Source organism: Etheostoma cragini, chromosome 23, assembly GCF_013103735.1.
Source record: "Etheostoma cragini isolate CJK2018 chromosome 23, CSU_Ecrag_1.0, whole genome shotgun sequence".
In the NCBI taxonomy this organism is placed as follows: Eukaryota; Metazoa; Chordata; class Actinopteri; order Perciformes; family Percidae; genus Etheostoma; species Etheostoma cragini.
In genome coordinates this window covers 15938846-15961637 of record NC_048429.1, presented here as the reverse complement: position 1 = coordinate 15961637, position 22792 = coordinate 15938846, and the positions used below count along the sequence as shown (strand labels likewise).

Here is a 22792-nt window from a genome sequence, read left to right as displayed (position 1 = left end):
ATCACTGTATTGTCAGGAGAAGCTCGCAGACAGTTTGGACTTACATCAGCTGTTAACGTTTAATAACTAACGTTAACTAGTATTTTAGTTAGCAATAATTAGCCTGTGCTTATGTTATCTCCTAACATACTGTAACCTACGTTCCCTGTCTCTGCTAATTGGGAATGAGATTTTTCTTGGCACAGCTACCAGAACATTTACGTCACATCAATGTCGTCAAGCTCAGTTTGAGGCTGCGTAGTAACGCTCAGCAATCACCGGAAAAGTGCTTCTAATGTCTTTCGCTTGTCTCCGTCCAGAGCAACGGGATCTGTTGGTCCACTTCTTTAACTGTCTATGATTGTAACGTGTGGTACAAAGTAATGCACGTTCGTCTCTAAAGTAGAGGCTGGACTACTATAGAGCTGTTTGGAGCAGTTTGTGAACAGTGTTTTCTGTTGAAGATGGCAAGTCCCTTTGGGGGGGGGACTTGGGGCTTTTTCACTGTGTGAAAACTATAACGTGCACAACAAAGATATATGACACAAGAAAGGCAAGGGAAAAAGCCAAAAAGCATGATATGATCACTTTAGGAGGCTCTCTACATGACAGACATGGTCAAGATAACTGCATCATTTACTATACTTACAGCATATAAAAGAAGTAATTCCCTTTCAAAAAGGAGACTTGAATAAATTAAATATCACAGACGCCCTACCTGAGGAACAAAGGGATTCTAGCATTGTGCAGCGCACATCAAAACAGGACGATTGGCGTCAGTGTGCAAGATCAGCTTCATACTGGCAGCCTGTTCAAATCAAATCATTTTTTCATTGTGATGAAGAAGACATGACCTGTAGTAAGGCCAAAGAAAAAATGCCGAGCACAATTTTGCACACTGTGTATTTTTTTTAAATGAAATGTTTCCAGTATGCAATTTTGCTAGAAAATGTATCCAAATGCCTTGAGGTAAACTCTGAAATTGATATAAATTTTATCCAGGGAAAACCGGCTGAGCTTTTCTGCTTATTTTCGACACCGACCTGCTTCATAATCTAGCGTATAAACACCTTAACAATTTATATCCCCCTGGCACTGAGCTGTGCAACAGGAGTCGCTGGGGGCGTTTTCAAACCTCCAAGATACCACTGCTCCCATCTGCCTCTATTTGCCCCAGTGACTGTAATCACGGTAGGCTGTCAGTATGTCTGCTTAGAGCACTGAAACCAGCACATAGTGACAGAGCTTGCACTCATCGTACCATCACACTGCGTTGTTGACTTGTTGTACAATATCTGCAATTGAAAGCACCTTAACACTGGAAAGCTCGGCATCCTTTCTATGTCTAATACCACTTGTTAATTACCCATTCTGTGGTTTCCGCCTGCGGATATAATATAACAGAGAGCCTTGATTGGAGCAGACAAGCAGATACTTTTCTGTGCGTCCACAGCTCACTGTGAAATGCCGCCCACACTGTGCCTGTTAGCATCAACAGGCCTAGCCGCGAGTGAAACAAGTGCCTAAGAAGAACATGAAACATATGACTTTTAGATGCATGCTGCTGTAGGACGAGGTAGGAAGACGGCGGACTGAAGTGGCCTGACAGAGCCTGACAAAGAAGCACAGCTGTGACAGAGTTTGCTTTCGCAGACACGACTGTGCCCCAAACTAGCCAACAGACCGCATGGTGTCATGGCACGACATTTCAGGCATTGGCCTGAAGGAAAAAATGCCAGTACTGTGTAAAATAACGTATCCACTTTTTAGACTAAAGGAAGGACATGTGGTGCAGACTGACAGGCTGATTCATTGAAGGGCTTTCCAATTGTCGACATGGGGTTTGGAGACGTGCAGCCACGCTGGCTGTCATCGTGATCGGTCATCATTCTGTTTCCCTACGGAGACGTTCAATGACATGCAATAAAATGCTGTATGTCAGATGTCTTCCTCACACCTCATAGTGTGTCTTTGTGCGTGTATAGCCTACGTGGGTAACTGCTTCGGTCTGTGTGTGTGTCTCTTTGTGCGTGTATAGCCTACGTGGGTAACTGCTTCGGTCTGTGTGTGTGTCTGTGTGTGTGTGTGTGTGTGTGTGTGTGTGTGTTTGTGTGTGTGTGTGTGTGTGCGTGGGTCTAAATATTTTGCTGCTTAATCATACAAAATGTGTCTCCAGGAGAGGATCCTGAGACAAGACGCATGAGAACGGTGAAGAACATCGCTGACCTGCGGCAGAACCTGGAAGAAACCATGTCCAGTCTACGGGGGACACAGATCAGCCACAGGTAGGCACACAGATGGCACCCTCCGTTACTTACTGGTAATGCCTACAATAAATTTATTGGGACCATGGATTTATAATGAAAACGACAACAAGAGATTGATTTTAGTTTTGCAGATACATTTTTCTCCAGGAAATCGTAGAGTCCGTCCATCAACCCTCCAGTCATAAACTCTCTAAACTGTCAAGGCTGTAGCTACAGCATATGCAAAACTAAGCAGTAATTCTTTCCTAAAACAGTCTAATGCCACCATTTCCTTGTTTTTACAGTCAATCTAATCTCCACCAATCATAATACACATAGGGATTCCTTTAAGCTGGTATGTTATCTAACTGAGACAGTAGTGTCATGTAACACCTCGATTAGGTTCATTTATATCTCACAAACCAAATGTTTATAATGCTCCCTTCTGCTTCTTAGGTGGATCACTTAATTATTTATACTTTTACTGGCATTAGATTAGTGTTACAGTGTGTTATGGCTGACCACTACTGCTACATTTGCTGGTTGGCTTCAAAGGTTCGACCCACCACCTGGCTTCCTGCAGGCAGCCTGCAACTTCAATCAGACACTTGTTTTAGAAATCAAATGCAGAGAAAACTTTGCATTTGGCTGCCAGTGGTTATTATAGGACACTTCAGCTTTTTTTTAAGAGACATATGATATAGTCACATCTAAACTTCTCTTTCTAAACACTATAAGTAAAGTTTGCTGTTTGGCTTCTTTGGGTCTGTCTGCTCTCCACTATCTCCCAAAATACCTGGCTCTTCAGCCGCTTACTGCTTCACTGTGATCACCAGCTAGTCTTTATACGCGTGCTTTCACAGCTGGGCAGTTTGTTCCGTTTTAAAAGAACCCTAGAGCGTTTGGTTAGATAGTCCGGTTCCTTTGGGGTAGTGTAAAAGCTGTGGGGCGTACCAAACAACCTGACTCTGGTCTATCTCAAAACGGGGGTCTCGGTTCGCTTCAAAGTGCACTAGAGTTTGATTCACTTTAGGTGACATTGTGATCCGACCAAAATATAGAAGTAATTGATTTCAGAGGACTATGGTTAGCTGCTCCTAAGATTTCTGTGGGGTAAATCCAGACAGCTAGCTAGACTATATGTCCAATTGGAGTTTTCTGTTGCACGACTAAAACATCTTTTGAACGTACATGTTCCACCAAAACAAGTCCCTTCCTGAGGCTCTTTTGCAGAAACACAGTGGCTCTGTCCGCCACTTAGGCCCATGATGATTGGGATTGGTTTAAAGAAATGCCATCCCAGAATGCTGTGTGGACCAGTCAGACCTTCTACGCGGCGATGTGGAGGAAGGTCTGGCAATGCGAGACTAACCTTCGGGGCTGGGAAGGTAGTGTCCTGTTGTTGTTGTTTTTTCAGCTTTTTGGCCAAAACAATACAGTTCCAGGCCAGAATACTAGAACAATAATACTAGAATACCAGAATACTAGAACAATACTAGAACAATAAGTTAAAAGATGCAAACGCACTCCATTGAGCTGAGGTGGTTATAATTCTTTGTTGGTTTTTAGTTCCCAATACACAGTTGATTCATTGTAAATATGAAAACATTGGTCCTAGCAGCTTTATAAAATAAACACGGTAATGTTGCCTGCTGGTATAGATTCTAGTATCTCTGTGACCATCAACAGAAAAAAGCAAATATGCGAAATATAAAGAATGGAAGAACAAGAACAACAGAGTAACCATAATATTATCATCTCATCTGAAAGCTGCAGCCTATATGTGATTGCTTTCAAAGGCTTTTTTCACACCAATGTAATATGTGACAAGTTGATTGGGCTGTGACGATGTGTCATAGGCAAAACAAAAGACACACTATGAAGGAGAGCCACACATGTCACAACCAAACCACTGAAGATTTCCTTTGTGATCACAGTTTTATGTCTCAGCACTTATTATGCAAGTCAGTTTCCTTGTGCATCAGTTGTCCTTGGAAAATAAAAAACGTTCTGATTTTTGATATGTAATTCAAAAATAGGCGTCACCTTCCTCACCAGCTGGCAAACACGTAATGACATTCAGGTGTTGACCGACAACCAGCACCTTAAAAGACTGTCCCATCTGTGAGCCATGGGCAACATGGACAATCTAACAGTGTAGCGGCTGCGGCTCAGGCGAGGACAAAAATGACAACCATTGGTTTATGTCAGCTCCCGAGGCAATGGTTCCCTGCTAGCCTCTCTGCTTCTCCCTCAGTCTGTTATTTTGTGTGTTTTGCCCCATTTGCAGAGGAAGATGGTGGCCAGGCTTCAGCCAGCCATGACAGATGGGCGTGTGTGTGTGTGTGTGTGTGTGTGTGTGTGCGTGTGTGTGTGTATTTTGTACCTTTTTTATTTCGAGGAGTCTCAGCCAGGCGCAATCAATACAGCACCATTGTCTTACCAACACGTTTAATACACTGGGGCACAAAGGGTTGGGGTGTGCAGTGTTGGGTCTAAGACTACGAGTCTCATTCTCATGCATTAGGCACACAAGGACAGTCAGCGTGAATTATGTACAAAATGCATCATCATACCTCCAAATTAGCATCATATGGGGTGTCTGCATGTTTGTAGGTGTGTGTGATTTGGAGCAACATAACAGCAAAGCAGCAAGCAACCATCACATTTAATGGAAAAAAGGATGGTTGGCTCCTGACTGTGTGTCACTGCGGACATGTTTATATTTTAAATAGAAGGATAGCCTCTGAGTATGCATGCCAATTCTGTCCATGATAAAAGGCTGGCCCGACCATCCTAATCTGTCCCCTGGATAAGAAATGGCTGTAATCACTATGACGCTTTTAAGCCCCTTTAGTAATTAATTGCTGTTATGCTCGAGAAGACATTACTGTCATAGTCATCACACTTTCTCCATGGTCTGTCTTTGGGATACTCCCTCAATGCCTGTTTACACCCCATTCATGCAGACTGGGTGTTCAGCAGGAATCATCAAAACATGGAAATGTAGTTCACAAGCACAGCAACAGCCACTGTAGTTTTTTTTTTTTTACTAGTAACTGCACAAAAAAACATTAAATATGAACATTTTTTTTACCCTTGTCTTGGATATATAGTCAATTGTCATGTCAACAGTTAAGCCTATATACTGGATGTGCTGGTGGAAGCATTCACCTTTACAAGTCAACACTGAAAAGAGCAGAAGTTGTATGCTTTATACAGAAGCAGATTTGTGAAGGCATAATCAGTATCCTTATCTTTTCACACTTTTCACCTTTCATATTTTTAGCAGTTTTGATCATTAAGTTCCGGCCTGAAGTTTTACTCATTGGTCTCAGTGTATTGTTTGTAATTGTTTGAATATACATACAAAAAAAATTCAAAATTGTTTTCTGTATTTATCATTATTTATTTAATTTTAAAGGGTCATTTTATGGCTTGGCTTATGACAGGAAATGAGAGAGAGAGATGAGGAGCCAGACGCAAACAAGGGACCCTTAGGTCACCTTTTTTAAGAGTTTTATTTTTTGTAATCTTTGCCACCTTGGTTGTCTTTTGACACCTCCCATGCCCGTCCCCTGTGTGCCCCCTCACTTGTCAACGCCATGGCCACAGCTCACACAGACGCTTGCTCCCCTCCTCCTCCACTGCATCTTTTACATATTCAGGAAGGAAAGGTCTTCGCTATAAACGAAGGGTGCGCTTGTCCATTTATTTCTAATGGAGCAGAATACAAGAATAGTGACTAAACTAGGCAATTCTTCAGTGCCAGCACAAAATTAGAATTTATTGAAATGAAGATCGGTAACATTGTGTATGTTGTTACTTGCCACATTCCCAGTCTGAACGTGTGTATAGCATTGCTATTGAATGCGACTTGACAAGGAATATATTCACAACAGATATTTTACCTATCTTATGATTGCACTAAAGAACAGAAAGCTAGCTGATTGCAAAGACAACGCCAAATACCAATTCTTAATATTGCAATCTACATTCTAAAGTTCACTGCCATGTTAGATAAAACATACTACTGTGGGGATTATGGAGCTCACTGATATCTGCTCTTTCCACCATTAGTTCTACAGCATTATGGGTTTGGGCCTCTCTGCTCCATAAGGACTTTGCTCCCAGAAGTTTGACGTTCAGTATGAAAGATAAACTGACTAGATATTGCATGCTTGCTTGGGAGCTCGTGGCAGCTAATGTTACTCAAAATGATTAACCCAGTTGAAAAAGCTCTATGTGGTAGCACTACAGTTTCCGAGGCCATGAAACCGTGTCCCTGTCTTTTGAACTGACCTTGCTACTTTGATACTGCAGCCGTCATTGCAGCTCAGTTCACATCCGCCACATTCTTCAGAGATCCTTATGTGTTGGGGCCTCCACAGACAAACAGTATTGATTAAAAAAGACATTAAGTCTCCCTCCTCTAAAGGTTTTTTTTTCATTTCTATCCAGACAATGGAAAATGGTATTGATTGTCAGTTGAAGGGAAAAGAAACCGCTCTGTGTGAAGGCGTAAAGGCATGCCTTCATCTTCAAAGACAAACCTGGCACAGCAAGCAGAAAAGGGAAATCTTCCCTGCTCATGTGTCCCTGTCTGCTGGAGCCTGAGGGATCCCTGTTTAGTCCCATGGGGATTCAGCACCCGCCAGAAGACATTTTGAACATAATAGCTTCACCCCGACCGGTTTGTTTATTTTGTGTTTACATCTGGAGTGAGGAGACGAGGGGGAGACTTAATTATTCATTGCTTTTGAACTGAGGAGATAGCTGTTGGTCGTATTTGCGCACATGTACAGGATTCTGCGTTTTTTTTTCTTTTTTAATGTACATTTAGCTGACGCTTCAACAACAAGCGATTTGCAATGACTACAACCATACAGAAAAGCTAGCTACCAAAATTACAAGTTCTTAACAGTAATGATGGGTCAAATCCAGAGGTACTTTTCAATCCCAGACAATGTTTTTGTGAGAGACTGAGTGGTGTCATGATTGAGCTGGAGGAAAGCACTTCTTGACAAGATGAGTTTTCAGTCTATGATGGAAGATGGGAAGCGACTTGGCTGTTCTGACTGAAATGCGTGTGTGCATTTGTGTGTCTGAATGATGGTTGTGTTGGCGGGGAACCTTTCTCAGGATCCAGATTGAAGATGTGCGCTGTGATGGCGATGAGCAATTTCTCTGAAATTGCTCTCAATCTAGTACGGTTTAACATGTGCCAGCACCAATGCCAGCCTCACTGCTACAAAACAAGGTAGTGACACATGCCAGTATTTTTAGTTTAATTAAATGTTTTTTTGTTTTTTTTGCACAATTGAGTCTTAAAAATGTAACTTATAACTTATTTTTGACATAAATCCAGTTCATGAAACCAGACTGCTAACTGCAACTGAAATTGATAGATAAATTGACGCCAACTATGGCTAACTAAGTCTGTCCACTACGCCAGTTCATATAAGCACACTTATTAGTTTTTAAATCTGCTGCTGGAAGTACAAGATTTATGTTTATGTTGAGCCTAACAAAAGAAACACTTTTGAAAGATTTTTCAACACTGACAGTGGAACAGTTTTCACCTTTTATACATAAGCTAATACAACTCAGTGGAATACAAACCTAATGGTAGATAGTCAAGATAGTGTACTACATGTTGTATCAATTCCAGAATGTGTGAATATTGCATGTGTTGTGCAATACTACACCTGTAATGACGCAAAATGGAATTTCTCATGTGTCTAAAATCTCAAATAATGGCTCACCTTAAAGTAACAAGCTTATTTCATATAGTGAGTTGTAAATGAGTGAATAAGGAAGTGATTTTGGAGACTTTGTTGAGATTTAACTTTCAGTTTATGAGTTTATACCAAAAAGCAATTTCTGGGCTTGAAAGGGAAAGCCAATGTAAAAGTGCTGTTTACCTTCCTTCTATCTAATTTCCTGCAGGGGGTGACTCCAAGAAGTCTGTTTCAGTAGAATGAGAAAATGAGCCTACTTATCACGTGATTTATTACATCACTAAAAATTTTCATAACAAGTTTATGGTGTCAATAGCAAGTCTTCTTCAGTAGAGCATGTTCATTTTGTAAATTTGTGGTCCAATTTAGAGTTGAATGCACAATAAAGCAAGGGATGCTTTAGGGCGTGGCTAGCTTGTGATTGCCAAGTTGCTACGAGGTGGTGTCCTTGGCTTTTCAGTCCGATTCACCCCTCGTTCATCCCATCCCTTTCTGGCTACAAAAAAATAAGATGGACAGCCAAAATGCCAGACTTAAGGCATAAAAACGGTATGGGTGAGGTCACGGTGGCTACGTCCACTTCTCTTCTACAGTCTATGGGTAATACCAACCCCAATAGAGGCATGATGTTCAGCAGCAATAGTTATCCAACAAGCTATCCAAGAAAGCAGCATGCACTAGATTTCTGTCATACCACAGTACACTGTAGTACGAAATTACATGCAAAGTTCACAGTTTAAAAGAATACAGCACAGAAACAATTACAAACACAGTGGAAAAATCGAGTTATTAGGGTATGAATAAAAAAAAATTAAAAAATGGTTATATGGGTGTCCAGAGCATGTAGAGTGATAAATATAAATATATCATGTCTAAAAAAAACTGAAAAATATAAATATCTAGATACTAGAGACATACAGTTGAGAAGAGTATAAAGATGCTGGCTTTCCCTGGAAACCTCAAACTTAAAAAAGTATTCTAAAATAAATTCATTTAAACAACTCTGGAGTGTAAGGCTGTGTAGCTGATCTTGTTTGGATCGTTATTTGTAAAAGAGCAAATAACTGCCTGAGAATTAAAGAGTCCTGTCATCCCAAAATGACTAATTGATTATCGGTCCAGAGGTAGACTGGAGCTTTACAATCTGTTCATACTTTTTCAAAGGTTGCTTCTCTGAGTTGCTGCTACTGTATACTGCACACTGTATGTGTGTATGAGAAACCCTGATCCATGTTCAGAGTGACAAAGCTATATGGTGCAAAGCATGAAAGAACTGCTATAATGCAAAAAATACTGTGGCCAATATTGAACATGACATTTGAGAGCCTTTGAAATGGTGCTGCAGAATTACATTTTTACACAAATCAGTGAATGAACCTCCATGAGAAATACATGTTTAACTGTTAAACTCTCAGACCTCATTAGCCGCAGCAAGGGAAAGTTCCAGTGTATTTATATTTAGCATTGCTCAGCAATAACCAATCCCCTGCTGTCAACATGGATTCTTGTCCCGCTGAGCTCTTGGCCAAAGAAAAAAAGCCTCCCTCTCTTCGGATTTATTTTGGTTTGGGTTCTGCTTTATACCACATAGTGTAATGAAGCAAAGATCCTGAAAAAGCAGCAGTTTAACAAACAATAACAATATGTTGTTATATGTTGTCTCTAATCATACATTTGGTATTACATTTTTTTAAATTGAACATGTGTATTCATATGTGGCACATGCTCTTTTATCTCAACACACACACACACACACGCACGCACGGATACAGTCTCATTCTGTCTATCTGTCTCTCTTCTTTTTTTCTCTCTACTGCCAGGAGATAAAGATAAGCTGATTTAGCACACTAAGGTGTCCCTGAAAAGGTGTTTCAATGGTACCACATTGTGTAAGAATAGTTAAATGATTTTGATTTAAATAACTTGGCAAATTGATTCCTGTATTTCCATATTCGGCCGGGATCACTTGTCAGATAAGCAATTATTTTCTTTTCTTTTTTTATTTACTTGGCGTCTTGGTAATCTGATATGGCACTGCGTGTGTGTGTGTGTGTGTGTGTGTGTGTGTGTGTGTGTGTGTGTGTGTGTGTGTGTGTGTTGATCCCAGGAGGTGTTGATAGAGATGAGTTGTGAATATGGCTGGCATCGCTGCCCCTCTCATGTTGGCACTTGGCATTACAGGGGTGCAGTGTACAGCCCTTTCTCACTGTTCACACACACACACACACACACACACACACACACACACACACACACACACACACACAGACACACAATGCTGTTCTCACACCTCTCTCACTGCTGATGTGTGAGACACTGCTTGAAGATGTTATTGATTTTGTCCGTTAATGAAGGCTGGCATCCACATAGGAGTATCTCTCATCCCCCCACATATCCAGCCATTGTCCTCTACTTCAACTGCATCATGAGCTGCATTTTTACCTTAAAGGTATTGTTTCCAAAGGCTATATTTTAGCATTTGTACAGGAACCATGCAGTACATGTTTGTATAGGCTGCATCTGTACAGTATTTATATATACTGGCAGACATTGCATAATTACATTAGAATGAATATGCTGATAATTCTACAATTTAACGTATTAACATACAAACATCATAACCTTATATTGTGTAAATCGTACATGATGGTTTATTATAGTGTTAACATCCATGCTAGAAAAGCCTTAATCCTGTTTACACTTTTCCTATATGTGTTAGTCATGTTTCCATGGCAACATGTGTCATATATAATGCAGCACGCATTCCATCTTGTTTACACAGGCATGTTTGTGTTTAGAGTACACATAGCAAATTCTCCTCAAAGCTTTGTGGTGTATTGGGTGGTGTGTTCAGCCTGTCATCATGTGAATGTAGTGCACTCTTTTTCCCAGCAGAGAGAGCTCCAGTAAGGTACCACTGCCATGCTTTGCTTTCTGTGTCCACATACATCAAGCTGCAGGGCTTGGTGTGTGAGTATATTATTTTTCATTCATGCAGGCTCACTTGCAGCACTTCTATCATGTCGTGTGCCAATGTGAAAAAATCAAGCAGGATTTTGCTCTTCTTTGTTGCAAGAAGTTATCTGGCAAGAAATCCTTTTGAAGGATGGAAGTCATGTATTGCACAGGAGTTGACATGTTTGCATCCTTCTACAACATTTGATCATCAGGTTTTATTTCTGTTCTTGGTTGCCTTTATTTGCTAACAGTTCATTTATTCTGACACTTCTCTTTCCTACAAAAGAGGCATTTAAATCCTGCTATTCATTAGTTAATGTTGATAAAAAATGGCAATTTAGAAAACCCTACTGGAAATGACAATGCAATACATATCTGCAAAGTTGCCTTTGACAAAGTCTATCTTTAAAGAACTTTCTTTTTTGACATTTCAGAGGTGTATTTTCTTGCTACATCCCTGCTTATGCAAATGCGACTGTTTCAGATTTTATTTTCTGTGGCATTTCAAAAGTGTTTATCAAATATACTTGATAGATAGATAGAAACATAGCTCTCTCTCTCTCTCTCTCTCTCTCTCTCTATCTCCATCTCTATGTGATGTACCGTGATGGTATGACATATGTTCTCAAGGGAGCATTCACTTTCTGCTCTCCTCCCCCTCCCCAAGTTAACCCACTGGAAGAAACAGCACTTTAGGAAGGTCACAAACACATAAAGCAATGTCAGAAGAAACTGCATGGGATTTGAAGCGAGTGGAAGTCAACTGATGTAGACAGCCTTCCACTTTAAATATGACAGATCTTTTCACCTGAATGATTTTTCCATTTGCATAGGAGTGCACCTGACATGATGACAAAGACTTGTTATTTAGTCCATATGAGGCACTTTTCCCAAGACCCTCCATACTGGAATACTTAACATCTGTGAAAAAATACTAAGTTGATAACTTTAGGTTTTTTGCTGTTTCATGTCAAAAGTTTAATTTAACCAACCATTTATTTTCTCTTTCTACACCTCCATGTCCACAGTACACTAGAGACAACCTTCGACACCACGGTAACTACTGAGGTCAATGGGCGGAGTCTACCAGCCCTCACCACACGCTCCTCCCCCATGGCCTGGCGTCTGGGCCAATCACAAACCCCGCGTCTCCAGGCAGGCGACGCCCCCTCAATGCCCAACAGCTATGCTGCGCCCAGGGCTAGCACGACGAGCGCTGGCACCACCACAGGGCGCTACTCCGGGCACTCGGACCCCTCCAGGTTTGTGTACAACGCCCCCCTGAGGCGAGCAGCAGCAGGGGCGAAGGGGGCGGAGCAGGGGGAGAAGGGAGGAGGAGGGCTGGAAGGAGGGAAGCAGATGGAGATGGCAGGTTACATGAGTGATGGGGACCTCCTAGGGAGGAACGGCCGGATGGAAGAGATCACCAGCGGGTAGGATGACTAGTGCTAAGCATGTTAGCTTCTTCCAAAATTCACTAAAACACATTTTGTGTATACTTTTTGTGCATTGTTTACATGCATATTTCTTTGCTAGCAGTCTTCTTCTTTGGTGGCGCATTGCTATTTGTCTTGGCCCGTTACTGCTACCAATTGTCGACCAGAGAAATAGCATAAAACTAACTGCAGGATGTTTATTTTGTCATCTGTGTTAACACGCATGTGTACATGGTCCAGACAAAACGAAAGATAATTGAGGATTTTTTTTAATCCTCAGTGTCGTCCTTGGTTACTAGCAACTGTGTGGAGGACTGGATGTGCCCATAGTTTTGATTTCATTACTTAGATTTCCTTATGGGGAGACAGAAACTACGCACCATGGCTTTAACTCATGAAAATGAACCTTGAACATCATCATAGCAAGCTCTAAATCTTATTCGCAAAAATTCAAATTATTGTTAATCATTATAGACTAATAGCAGTTACCAAACTCTTTTTTTGACTTTTGGTGGTGGGGCCTTTATAGTTGAATCAGTGACTGAATACTTGTGTATTTTGACAGCTCAGTGCACTGCAAAGAGAAACAACACAAGCATTTAGAAAACATTTTTACCAACATGACAACACATGCACACCGTTTAGAAAACTCGCTGCAAGAAGCTCACAAGACAACAGAAGCTTTTTCCAGGGGACACTAAAGAGGGATTTATTATTTATTACAGGCCTTGCAGCCCTTTTTGTTGTCTTTCGAGGATTATGAAGTAATTGAAGTTGGCTATCCGTCAGTGGTGTTAGAAACTAAGATTAAGTGGCCTTTTGTAACATTGTGATGGCATGTTTCAGATACTATTTCAGATATCTACTGTAACCTAGTGTTAGCCTTTCACTTTTTCTATTATGTCTGAATCATGCAATTACAACGACGGATTACACTTTATAGGGCACAAACCATATAAGTGTGTGCTGGCTGTGTGCTGCCTGCTTCTTAGAGCGCTTTTTGAATCATTTCTTTCTTTTTGTCAAATTGGTGAAGATGACAGTAGTTGCTCACGATACCCATCTACCACCTGAACTCACTCTCACTGTGCAGAGTGTAAAACTTTCAAGTTCCAGTTTACCTCCTACATTCAATCTTTAGTGGTTAAATATATTTTGTTTTTTTTGCCTTTTATGCATTGAACACATTAATTTTAATTTTAGAATCACACTGATGTTCATGACATGTTGTGAGTAAGCTTTACTGCCTGAAGCTTTAATATAGATTTGTCCTCATCATTTATACAAAAGCTACTAACATGAATACAAGTTCCATACACATTTCCACTGAATGCCGCAGTGCCTGCTGGGTTTAGTTGAAAAATTCTCTGCAAGTTACGGTTAGCTGTGTATTCATACAGTCACCAAGGCCTCAATAATTTTTCGATGTACATTAAGACAAATAGCCAGCTGACATCCACCAAGGCTATCATAGGTCCGTTATGCCTTAAAAGGGTACTCTAAACACTGACATATTACCTGACTGAAAAAAGATAAGTCAGTGTCTTCCACAGCACATCACAATGGCATGTGTGTGGATGTCTGACCTTCATTCATTCAATAACAATAAAGGCCTGGGAGCAATTCACATTCCACACACACACAAAAACACATTCCCACTTGGCATCCTTGCACTTAAGATTTCCCGAAAAGAGTATTGGGGGCAGGAAAACTGTCAGAACAGAAAATGTAGCAACACGTTGGGAGGGAAATGTGATTAGCTGAATAATTAGCCTAATTAGCTCAACACTAATGATCCCCATGTCCTATCAGCCGTGTCTGATAGCTTTCTAGCAGTGGCCTCAAATCTTACCACTTACTAACTGGCACATGCACTTATACACATACAGTGAGGAAAACAAATATTTAAACACCCTGCTATTTTGCAAGTTCTCCCACTTAGAAATCATGGAGGGGTCTGAAATTGTCATCGTAGGTGCATGTCCACTGTGAGAGACATAATCTAAAAAAAAAATCCAGAAATCATAATGTATGACTTTTTTAACCATTTATTTGTATAATACAGCTGCAAATAAGTATTCGAACACCTGAGAAAATCAATGTTAATATTTGGTACAGTAGCCTTTGTTTGCGGTTCCAGCGGTCAAACGTTTCCTGTAGTTTTTCACCAGGTTTGCACACACTTCAGAAAGGATTTTGGCCCACTCCTCCACACAGATCTTCTCTAGATCAGTCAGGTTTCTGGGCTGTCGCTGAGAAACACGGCGTTTGAGCTCCCTCCATAGATTCTCTATTGGGTTAAGGTCTGGAGACTGGCTAGGCCATGCCAAAACCTTGATATGCTTCTTATAGAGCCACTCCTTGGTAATCCTGGCTGTGTGCTTCGGGTCCTTTTCATTTTGGAAGACCCAGCCTTGACCCATCTTCAATGCTCTAACTGAGGGGAGGAGGTTGTTCCCCAAAATCTTGCAATACATGGCCCCAGTCATCCTCTCCTTAATACAGTGCAGTCACCCTGTCCCATGTGCAGAAAAACACCCCCAAAGCATGATGCTACCACCCCCATGCTTCACAGTAGGGATGGTGTTCTTGGGAGGATACTCATCATTCGTCTTCTTCCAAACACGGTTAGTGGAATTATGACTAAAAAGTTCTATTTTGATCTCATCTGACCACATGACTTTCTCCCATGACTCCTCTGGATCATCCAAATGGTCTGTGGCAAACCTAAGACGGGCCTTGACATGTGCTGGTTTAAGCAGTGGAACCTTCCGTGCCATGCATGATTTCAAACCATGATGTCTTAGTGTATTACCAACAGTAACCTTGGAAACGGTGGTCCCAGCTCTTTCGAGGTCATTGACCAGCTCCTCCCGTGTAGTTCTGGGCTGATTTCTCACCTTTCTTAGGATCATTGAGATCCCACGATGTGAGATCTTGCATGGAGCAGTCATGTTTAGCTTCTTCCATTTTCTAATGATTGCTCCAACAGTGGACCGTTTTTCACCAAGCTGATTGGCAATTTCCCTGTAGCCCTTTCCAGCCTTGTGGAGGTGTACAATGTTGTCTCTAGTGTCTTTGGACAGCTCTTTGGTCTTGGCCATGTTAGTAGTTGGATTCTTACTGATTGTATGGGTTGGACAGGTTTCTTTATGCATCTAACGACCTCAAACTTGTGCATCTAATATAGGATAATAAATGGAGTGGAGGTGGACATTTGGAAGGCAGACTAACAGGTCTTTGAGGGTCTGAATTGAAGCTGATAGACAGGTGTTCAAATACTTATTTGCAGCTGTATCATACAAATAAATAGTTAAAAAATCACACATTGTGATTTCTGGATTTTTTTTTTTTTAGATTATGTCTCTCACAGTGGACTTGCACCTAAAATTACAATTTCAGACCCCTCCATGATTTCTAAGTGGGAGAATTGCAAAATACCAGGGTGTTCAAATACTTATTTTCCTCACTGTACATCTAAACATGCACATTTTTGTAATGGAACCTAGACAGTGGTTGTTTATTAGTATGTAATCCATCAAGTTTTCTCTACTGGTTTAGTTTAAATAGAGTGAATTCATTAATTAAATATCACAAATTTGGGCTTTATAATCTGTAGCATACAACCGTCTCACCATCTACGTCCTCTAATTAATTGCCATCTCACAGATACCTAACAGACGGCGGCCTCCATCTGTATGCACGCAACGCAGGCCGAGCCTCAGACGGAGCTTCTTCTCGAGAAGCCTCCCAGCGCGGGAGCAAAGAGATGCAGGGCGACGTAGACAGGTAAGAATGGAGTCTGTCAGTCATACACTGCTTGCTTCGCTGATGTGTGTTTGACATCGGTGTGGGCCACGCCCAGGTCTAATTGGGGAGTTTGGTCAAATGTGAGATTGATGTACGGACACACTGAACATTGTTAAATATCCACATTTGCATACAGTTTTTGCATTTCACATTCCAGTTCAGATTTCTGGCATTCAGCTGACGTTCCTCTGCAGAGCACTCTGCGATGAGTCTGCGTAAGCTTCAGTGGCTTTGCTTCTCGCCGTTCATGTTTATCCAGAAGCCGGGTGGATGTTTGCAAGGGCAGATCCACCAGACTGTGCTCTGCAGCCAGTGATGCGTGTGTGTGAGAAAAGTGGCATGCGGTGGTGAGAATGGCAGAAAGTTTGAAACCATATCAACTTTCTCAAGCAGAAAATGCAGGCACATCCTCTTAGAGACATTTAAATTGATTTGATGTAACGCGTGGTAAAACATTCACCTTGTGACCGCTACCGAACATTTGCTCATCAAAAGAAAGCCTGAAGTAAAAAGTAGGAAGTAAGTTCATGTCCTTCCAAGGTGATACTAAGGTCACCACCCTACTGCAGGGACATCCTGGACTAAATGAATTGAAAAGAAGAGACGTGCTATTGATTTAAAGCTGTCAAGCTAAGATTGTGATGACGGGCCTTCAGAGAGGCTGCTGGGAATTGACTGATGCAGTGACATTTCCCGGCCTCGCATTTCCCAACTTCTGCCTATATTTTAATGAGTGGCAATGTTTCAAGGAGTGGGATGCTTGAAAAGCAATCAGATATGGCTCCTTAAGGACTAGTTGGCTTTTGTTCTAATGCTTTAAATGATTAAAGAGCTGTTAAAATACTCTACTTCAGTTTAAGTATCCTTTTCAAGGTTCCTATGTGCTAATTGTGCAGGGTGAAGTACGACTTGCAGACGTGCCGGTGATGCTTTGCTTCCTGCTGAATCGGTCTTTGTTTGCTCTACCAGTCGATATATAATCCAATTGTTTCCCTGCCCAGACCATCCTTCTGTTTGTTGCATACGTGCTCCTTCTCACAACTATGCTTGTCACAACAGTCAGTCAAGCCAGTCGGCCGGGGGCGAGTCCGATCATATCTGTGTTCGGCCGAGCGTCAAAACACGCTAGACCTGGCCGGAGGTTCAGAATAGGCGATTAACCTGCCCCCTGTCAGCCTCACACAGATCGGCCTGTCAGATTTTGACGCTCAAAGGGATGGACAGGATAAGAATAAGTATGAACCCTGTTTCTTCCATTTGCTGTCGTATCTTCTCCCCACATGTGTTTAATCCCTGCATTTTAATATTATGCCTAAAGTGTCCCTCACCTTGCTTTCACATCAACCCAAAAATATTGCAGCTTTTCTCAGCTTCAGTCTGTGTTAGCACTTTGGGCCTCAGGGGCGATGAGGAAATATTGATGCTGCTTTTCCTTAAGATGCCTGCAGGCAACAGACTCCAGATTGGATCAGAATCTGAACTCTGGAACCCTGTTTTATTTCCTTTCTGCCTCCATTTCCCCTTTTAAAACTATATGAATGACGATGCACACAACAGTACACACGCCTTTAATGCTTCCCGCTGCCTCGCTCTGACATGTGTGATTGTCAGAAGCTGAGCTGTCACTTCCCACTGACACACGACAAGGCTCAGGGGCGGAAATTTATTTCTGAAGCAATTGCTCCCTGGGCTTTACACCTTTAGCCCAGCTTTACCTCCCTCCATAGGGCAGGATCTGCCTTCCATGATTGGTTCCTTCTTCTTCCCAAAGCATTCATCTTCTTTTCCACATAACCCCATCGGCTTTAAGTGAAATGAGTAGCGGATAAGGCCCAAGGTCAAACAACCGCTGTTCCTTGACTTTTTGCCTCCTCAAATGCACATGGTGCCGTTCTAGGAATGACAAACACCAGGAAACCATTTAATCTTAGATTGTAAGTGAGTAAAATATACATTGCGTAGTTTCTCCTGCCCCCTGTCATATTTAGCTAATGGTCTGCAAACCAACCAGATAAAGAGATAAAATGTTAGTGTGCAGTAAGCTGTTGACTAAAAGAGGAAAACCGTATCTTCAATTGGTGACATTCAGGATTTTCTGATAAAAAAATGTAGAAATATATGACATTTTTCTTGTACTTCTTATCAAATTCATGATTTAAATTTGAATGTTCTTGAATGTCTTTTAGCAGTCTCCAGAGAAGGAATATTAAATCAGTTTCACATAGTTTTTTTTTAAGGAAAAATCTCAAACCCCAACCACAACCCAACTGTCTTGTGGCTATTCTGCATTCTGGGGATGGGTTTACAAAGACAGACTTTGGCCATGTCTTAGATCTAACAACTGTAATAGTCAGACTTTAGATGGATGTTGCACAAAGCTGCCTAGTTCTTGACTATCTTAAGTAGGACTAATTTGCCATGAATTCTGGATGAATTAAGACTTATAAAACTAAAGCACATGTCTGAGTCAACCACAGCGTTAAACCGCTGAGCCTTGTTCACAGAAAATGATTGTCTTCTGGAAGAATTCAACTGCTACACTGACATTTTACTGGGAAGATTCAGTGAACAAAGTACCATTACAGAAAGCTTCTAGTAGACTAAGAAGCCCTTGATCAGAGGTGGGTTGCTGTTGCTTGTTAATGTGGCAGAGATCAGTACTTCCCCTAATTTGTCAGTCAGGCTCAGGATGGTATGTTCAAAGGCCTCACTGTTACGAGATCTATTTCCAGTGTGTTACATCTCTCTCTAAAATCTTTCCCTTTGCATTGATCGCTTTACAACATTGTAAGGACACCACAGATCATAAGCTATGTTTTCCTCTTTTTTGCCATTTGGTGTCACTGGTCAGCACTTGTTACTGATTGTTACCATGGAAACGTGGCTCTTAGTTAGGCTGGGGGCAGAGTGGCTAACGTTTTAGGCTTTAAAATAAGTCATTTTTGTGAAACCTTCTAACTTGTATCAGTCTATGTCCACAACGTTCCACTTCCAGAATTGCTCTGTTGCTGCTGGAAATTCCTTGGATGTCACTCTTTTCAGTTCAGCCGGATGTCCATTACCTTCCTCTTTCTTTGTGTTGCCATCTTAAACTTCAGTGAATTTGTGTTCCGCCAAGACAAGTTCTTTCTCGAGGCTATTTTGCAGCAGCACCTTGGCTCCGTCCGGCACATTGCGCCATCCAAGACGATTATGATTGGTTTAAAGAAATGCCCCAGTAAACCAGAACATGTTTTTCTCCCATCCGAATGCAGTGTGGACTAGCCCGACCCTCCTCCTCCGCGGAGTGAAGGAAAGTCTGGCAATGCGAGACTAAACTTGTGTTAGACTGATCTAAGAGCAGAATTCAACCAACACTACATAGCAGTCTAAAATATATCTTTTTGAAACCACAAAATAGGACAGAGGAAAAAAGGGTCTTTGCGATTTTCTCTACAACATGTACTGTATATTTGCTTAACTTCTATAAAATGTCAACAAATAATCTCTTCAAAACCAGAATCTAAGAATATTTAGAAATATTTTGTGCAGACAAAGTACATGCAATTGTTTTCAGAAAGTCTAGTTTGCTGTTTTGCTTCTAGATACCAGGCAGGAGCAGGAGTTTCAGCTGTTGGAAATGAATTATAGTTTAGGACAAATTTTTAGTAACTTTTATTATACAGCAGAACTGTATACTTTTATCAGAAAAGTTAAAAGTGTTTTGCCTTAATATGCCCCCCCCCCCCTAGGAATAAGCAGTGAAGGGGCATGAGACACATGTCCCTTCACTCCCCAGTTCTCCTGGCACACTTGCAGTAGTAGAGAGAGTTTCCAGGGAGGCAGAGAATGGGAGCGGCTCTGTGTACATACACTGATCTCCCATGAGGCTCATTATGCTTCATGCTTTTCTCCGTCCATAACGACTCTCCTGGCTGCCACACACGGCAGCTTTATCCCCAACCCACAGAGCCTCTAAGGAAATCCATCTAAATGACTCATCAGATGGGGACTCACGGCCAGCAGGTGACTGAGACCATCTGGGGCTAGAACTGTGTGGACTTTTGCGTACTGCATTAAACCTTACACGAGATGTATGCTTGACGGTGAGATATCAGATTTCTAGTTTTTGATTGGATCCGCTATGTGGATGTCCATGTTACTTGGAAAAGGTTTCCGCTGTGCAGGAAGTAGGGGTGTTGTGATTTAGATTTTAAAATCACGACACGTTAGAATCAGATGCAGGATCAGCAATTTCCCCAGTATTTTTGGCACTCTCCACTATGCCCTTCTTTGAAGCATGTCCAAAGAATCAAATAACTGACACGGCGTAGCTTACCAGCTGTTAACGTGCTGTTAAAAACACAGGGTAATGTTAACTTTTCCGTAGCCTGCAGCTTTACAATTCCAGTCACCATGACCACTGCCAGTTGAAGATGATGGAGAAACAACAGAAACTCCTCTTGCCTTCCTGAAGTCACCTTTGGGACTTCGTGCTGCCATCAGGTACATGTTTATAAACTAAAGTTTCATTCATCAGGATGGCCGAAAAGCCTATAAATCTTCCGCCAAAGGCTATAAAACACATCTCTTCCGACTGCACCTTGGATGATGATTGAATAAAAAATAATAAATAAATAAATCCAATTCTTGAAGGTGCACTTTCAAATGGTTCTTTGTGGTTTTGCTAATTCAAAGCAAATTTACTTGCACTTAATACTTGTTGTCCGGAGTTTGCACCTTCAGGGTTGGAAGCACTTAATTGGAAGTCGCTTTCGATAAAAGCATCATGTCAATTGCACCACTAAGAAAAGAACTCTTGAGAAACTCAAACTGTTGCTACTGTCACTGTTGGGGAAAAAATGTGTTTAAATCAAAACTTAAATGGATTCATGACCTTAAAATTGATAATCTAATTGAATCATGGATTTAAAGAATTGTGACACCCCTAACAGGAAGTGATGCATCATCATGATGATGATGTGTTTTTTTTTGGAAGGTCGAGAAAAAAGATGAGCAGTTAGAATAGATTTGAGTGTGTTAATCATCACTGTGTGGACAGAGACTGCTTTTTGCCACCAGTTTTCATGAAACTAAGTGTGACAAGATACAGAAGGAAGTACTGTGTTTTCCTTTATACTAAGAATGCAGTAAACATTCCTGAAACTGAGCAGCTGCCCCAGAGCAGCTGAACAACAAAAGCTCAGGTCTCTCTTCTGATCAGTCTTTTTTTTAAACAATGGTGATTTCAGCCTTGGCTAAAAGCCCCTCTCTAAAAATACCCTCCTGTCATGCAACATAGATGAGCGCAATGCTTGTGGCTTTACTGTCAAGAAAAGACTCCCAAGGAGAGTGTTTTGACACCGACAGGCTTCCCATTTTCAGCAGAGACATGAATAAGTTACCGGGCCTCGCTTTTTGCACCCTGGTGTCGTGTGTGTGTGTGTGCGTGTGTGTGTGTCTTTTTCTCTCGCTTACCCTCTTGTTTAAGGCTTGGGCTATGGCAGCTGGCTATGCGTTTTTTGTTTGAAGCTTTGGGGGATTGGAGACCAGTTTGTGTGTGTATGTGTGTTGTGTTTGTGTTGCCCAAGCTTGACAAAAAGAGAGCTTGTTTGTATACTTGTCTTGGACTACATTTTGTGTGTGTGTGTTTGTGTTGCTGAGCAGCAGGATCCCGGCTGTCACTCTTCTGCAGAGCAGTGACAATCATGGTGAAGCTGCACGGCTTTCCAGTGCTGCCGTAAGCAGCAAGGAGATTTGGAGGAGAAGGTTTTTTGCCTTCAATGACAAAGCCACTCGTTATATAACTTTTTGTGTTGTTCATCTCTGCCAGGGGCGCCACTTAGGTAGAAAATATCTGCACCTGAAAGAACACCATGTCTACATTACTTCTTTCTAGCTTTCTAAAGTTTTCTGGCACTTGTCAGTCTCTCACTGTCTTTCAGACATTTGTCTTTCTTCAGTCTTCCCACCTTAACGAGAGCACACAGACTAAACTTAGCAAACTGTGATGGTAGATGAAAGAAGTTTTATCCCCGGTTTGAGTACCCAGCTGTGTCTGGCTTGTGTGTGTTTTTATGCAAATGTGTGTCCTCACTTGTGCAGGTGCTTGCTGACAGATACATCCCATCTCAAAAACAGGCAATTTGCAGCCCACACAAACACACACTAATTAATATCTATTCACTCGGAGTAGCTCAAGGTACAGTTTATATTTTTTTGGAAGCTAAGATTTCCTCTCATTTCTTATTGTCTGGCATTGATTCAACAGCGTCTTCCATTCTGGATGATCCTCTTTATTTATCATTAATCTAAATAAGTCTTAATTTCCTCCAGGGTAAGCTTGATAAATCATAAATTACTGTATTCACTGAGTTATTAACTGAAGTCAAGTGGTTAAAGAATTAGCAGTGATAAAATAAAAAGATGTCCTGTCCTTGGACCTCTAAATCAGCATAGAAGATCCCCGTTCACTTTTGCAGAGCGGTAGCGGAGTTGCTATTGTACACAGATGCCGGTAAAACCAAGTGAACGTTAGAGGGTACGGCCGCTCTCTCTCACTCTCTTTTGATTTTACATTCATTCGGCTCAGGTAGTGCCCACAAAGACTTGGGCCTAAGCCTTATAATGGTATAACAGGAAA

General features: G+C 41.4%; 1 protein-coding gene across 4 annotated transcripts in view; it reads left to right on the top strand.

Annotated features, from left to right (window-relative positions):
• The window catches only part of nav3 (neuron navigator 3), a 209213-nt gene that overhangs the window by 131949 nt on the left and 54472 nt on the right, over nucleotides 1-22792 (top strand). For all 4 annotated transcript variants that reach the window (XM_034864026.1, XM_034864025.1, XM_034864027.1 and 1 more), the window contains 3 exons: nucleotides 2156-2264; nucleotides 11953-12357; nucleotides 16030-16149. In XM_034864026.1, the coding sequence (XP_034719917.1) occupies nucleotides 2156-2264; nucleotides 11953-12357; nucleotides 16030-16149 (634 nt within the window). The remainder of the gene's footprint in view (nucleotides 1-2155; nucleotides 2265-11952; nucleotides 12358-16029; nucleotides 16150-22792) is intronic.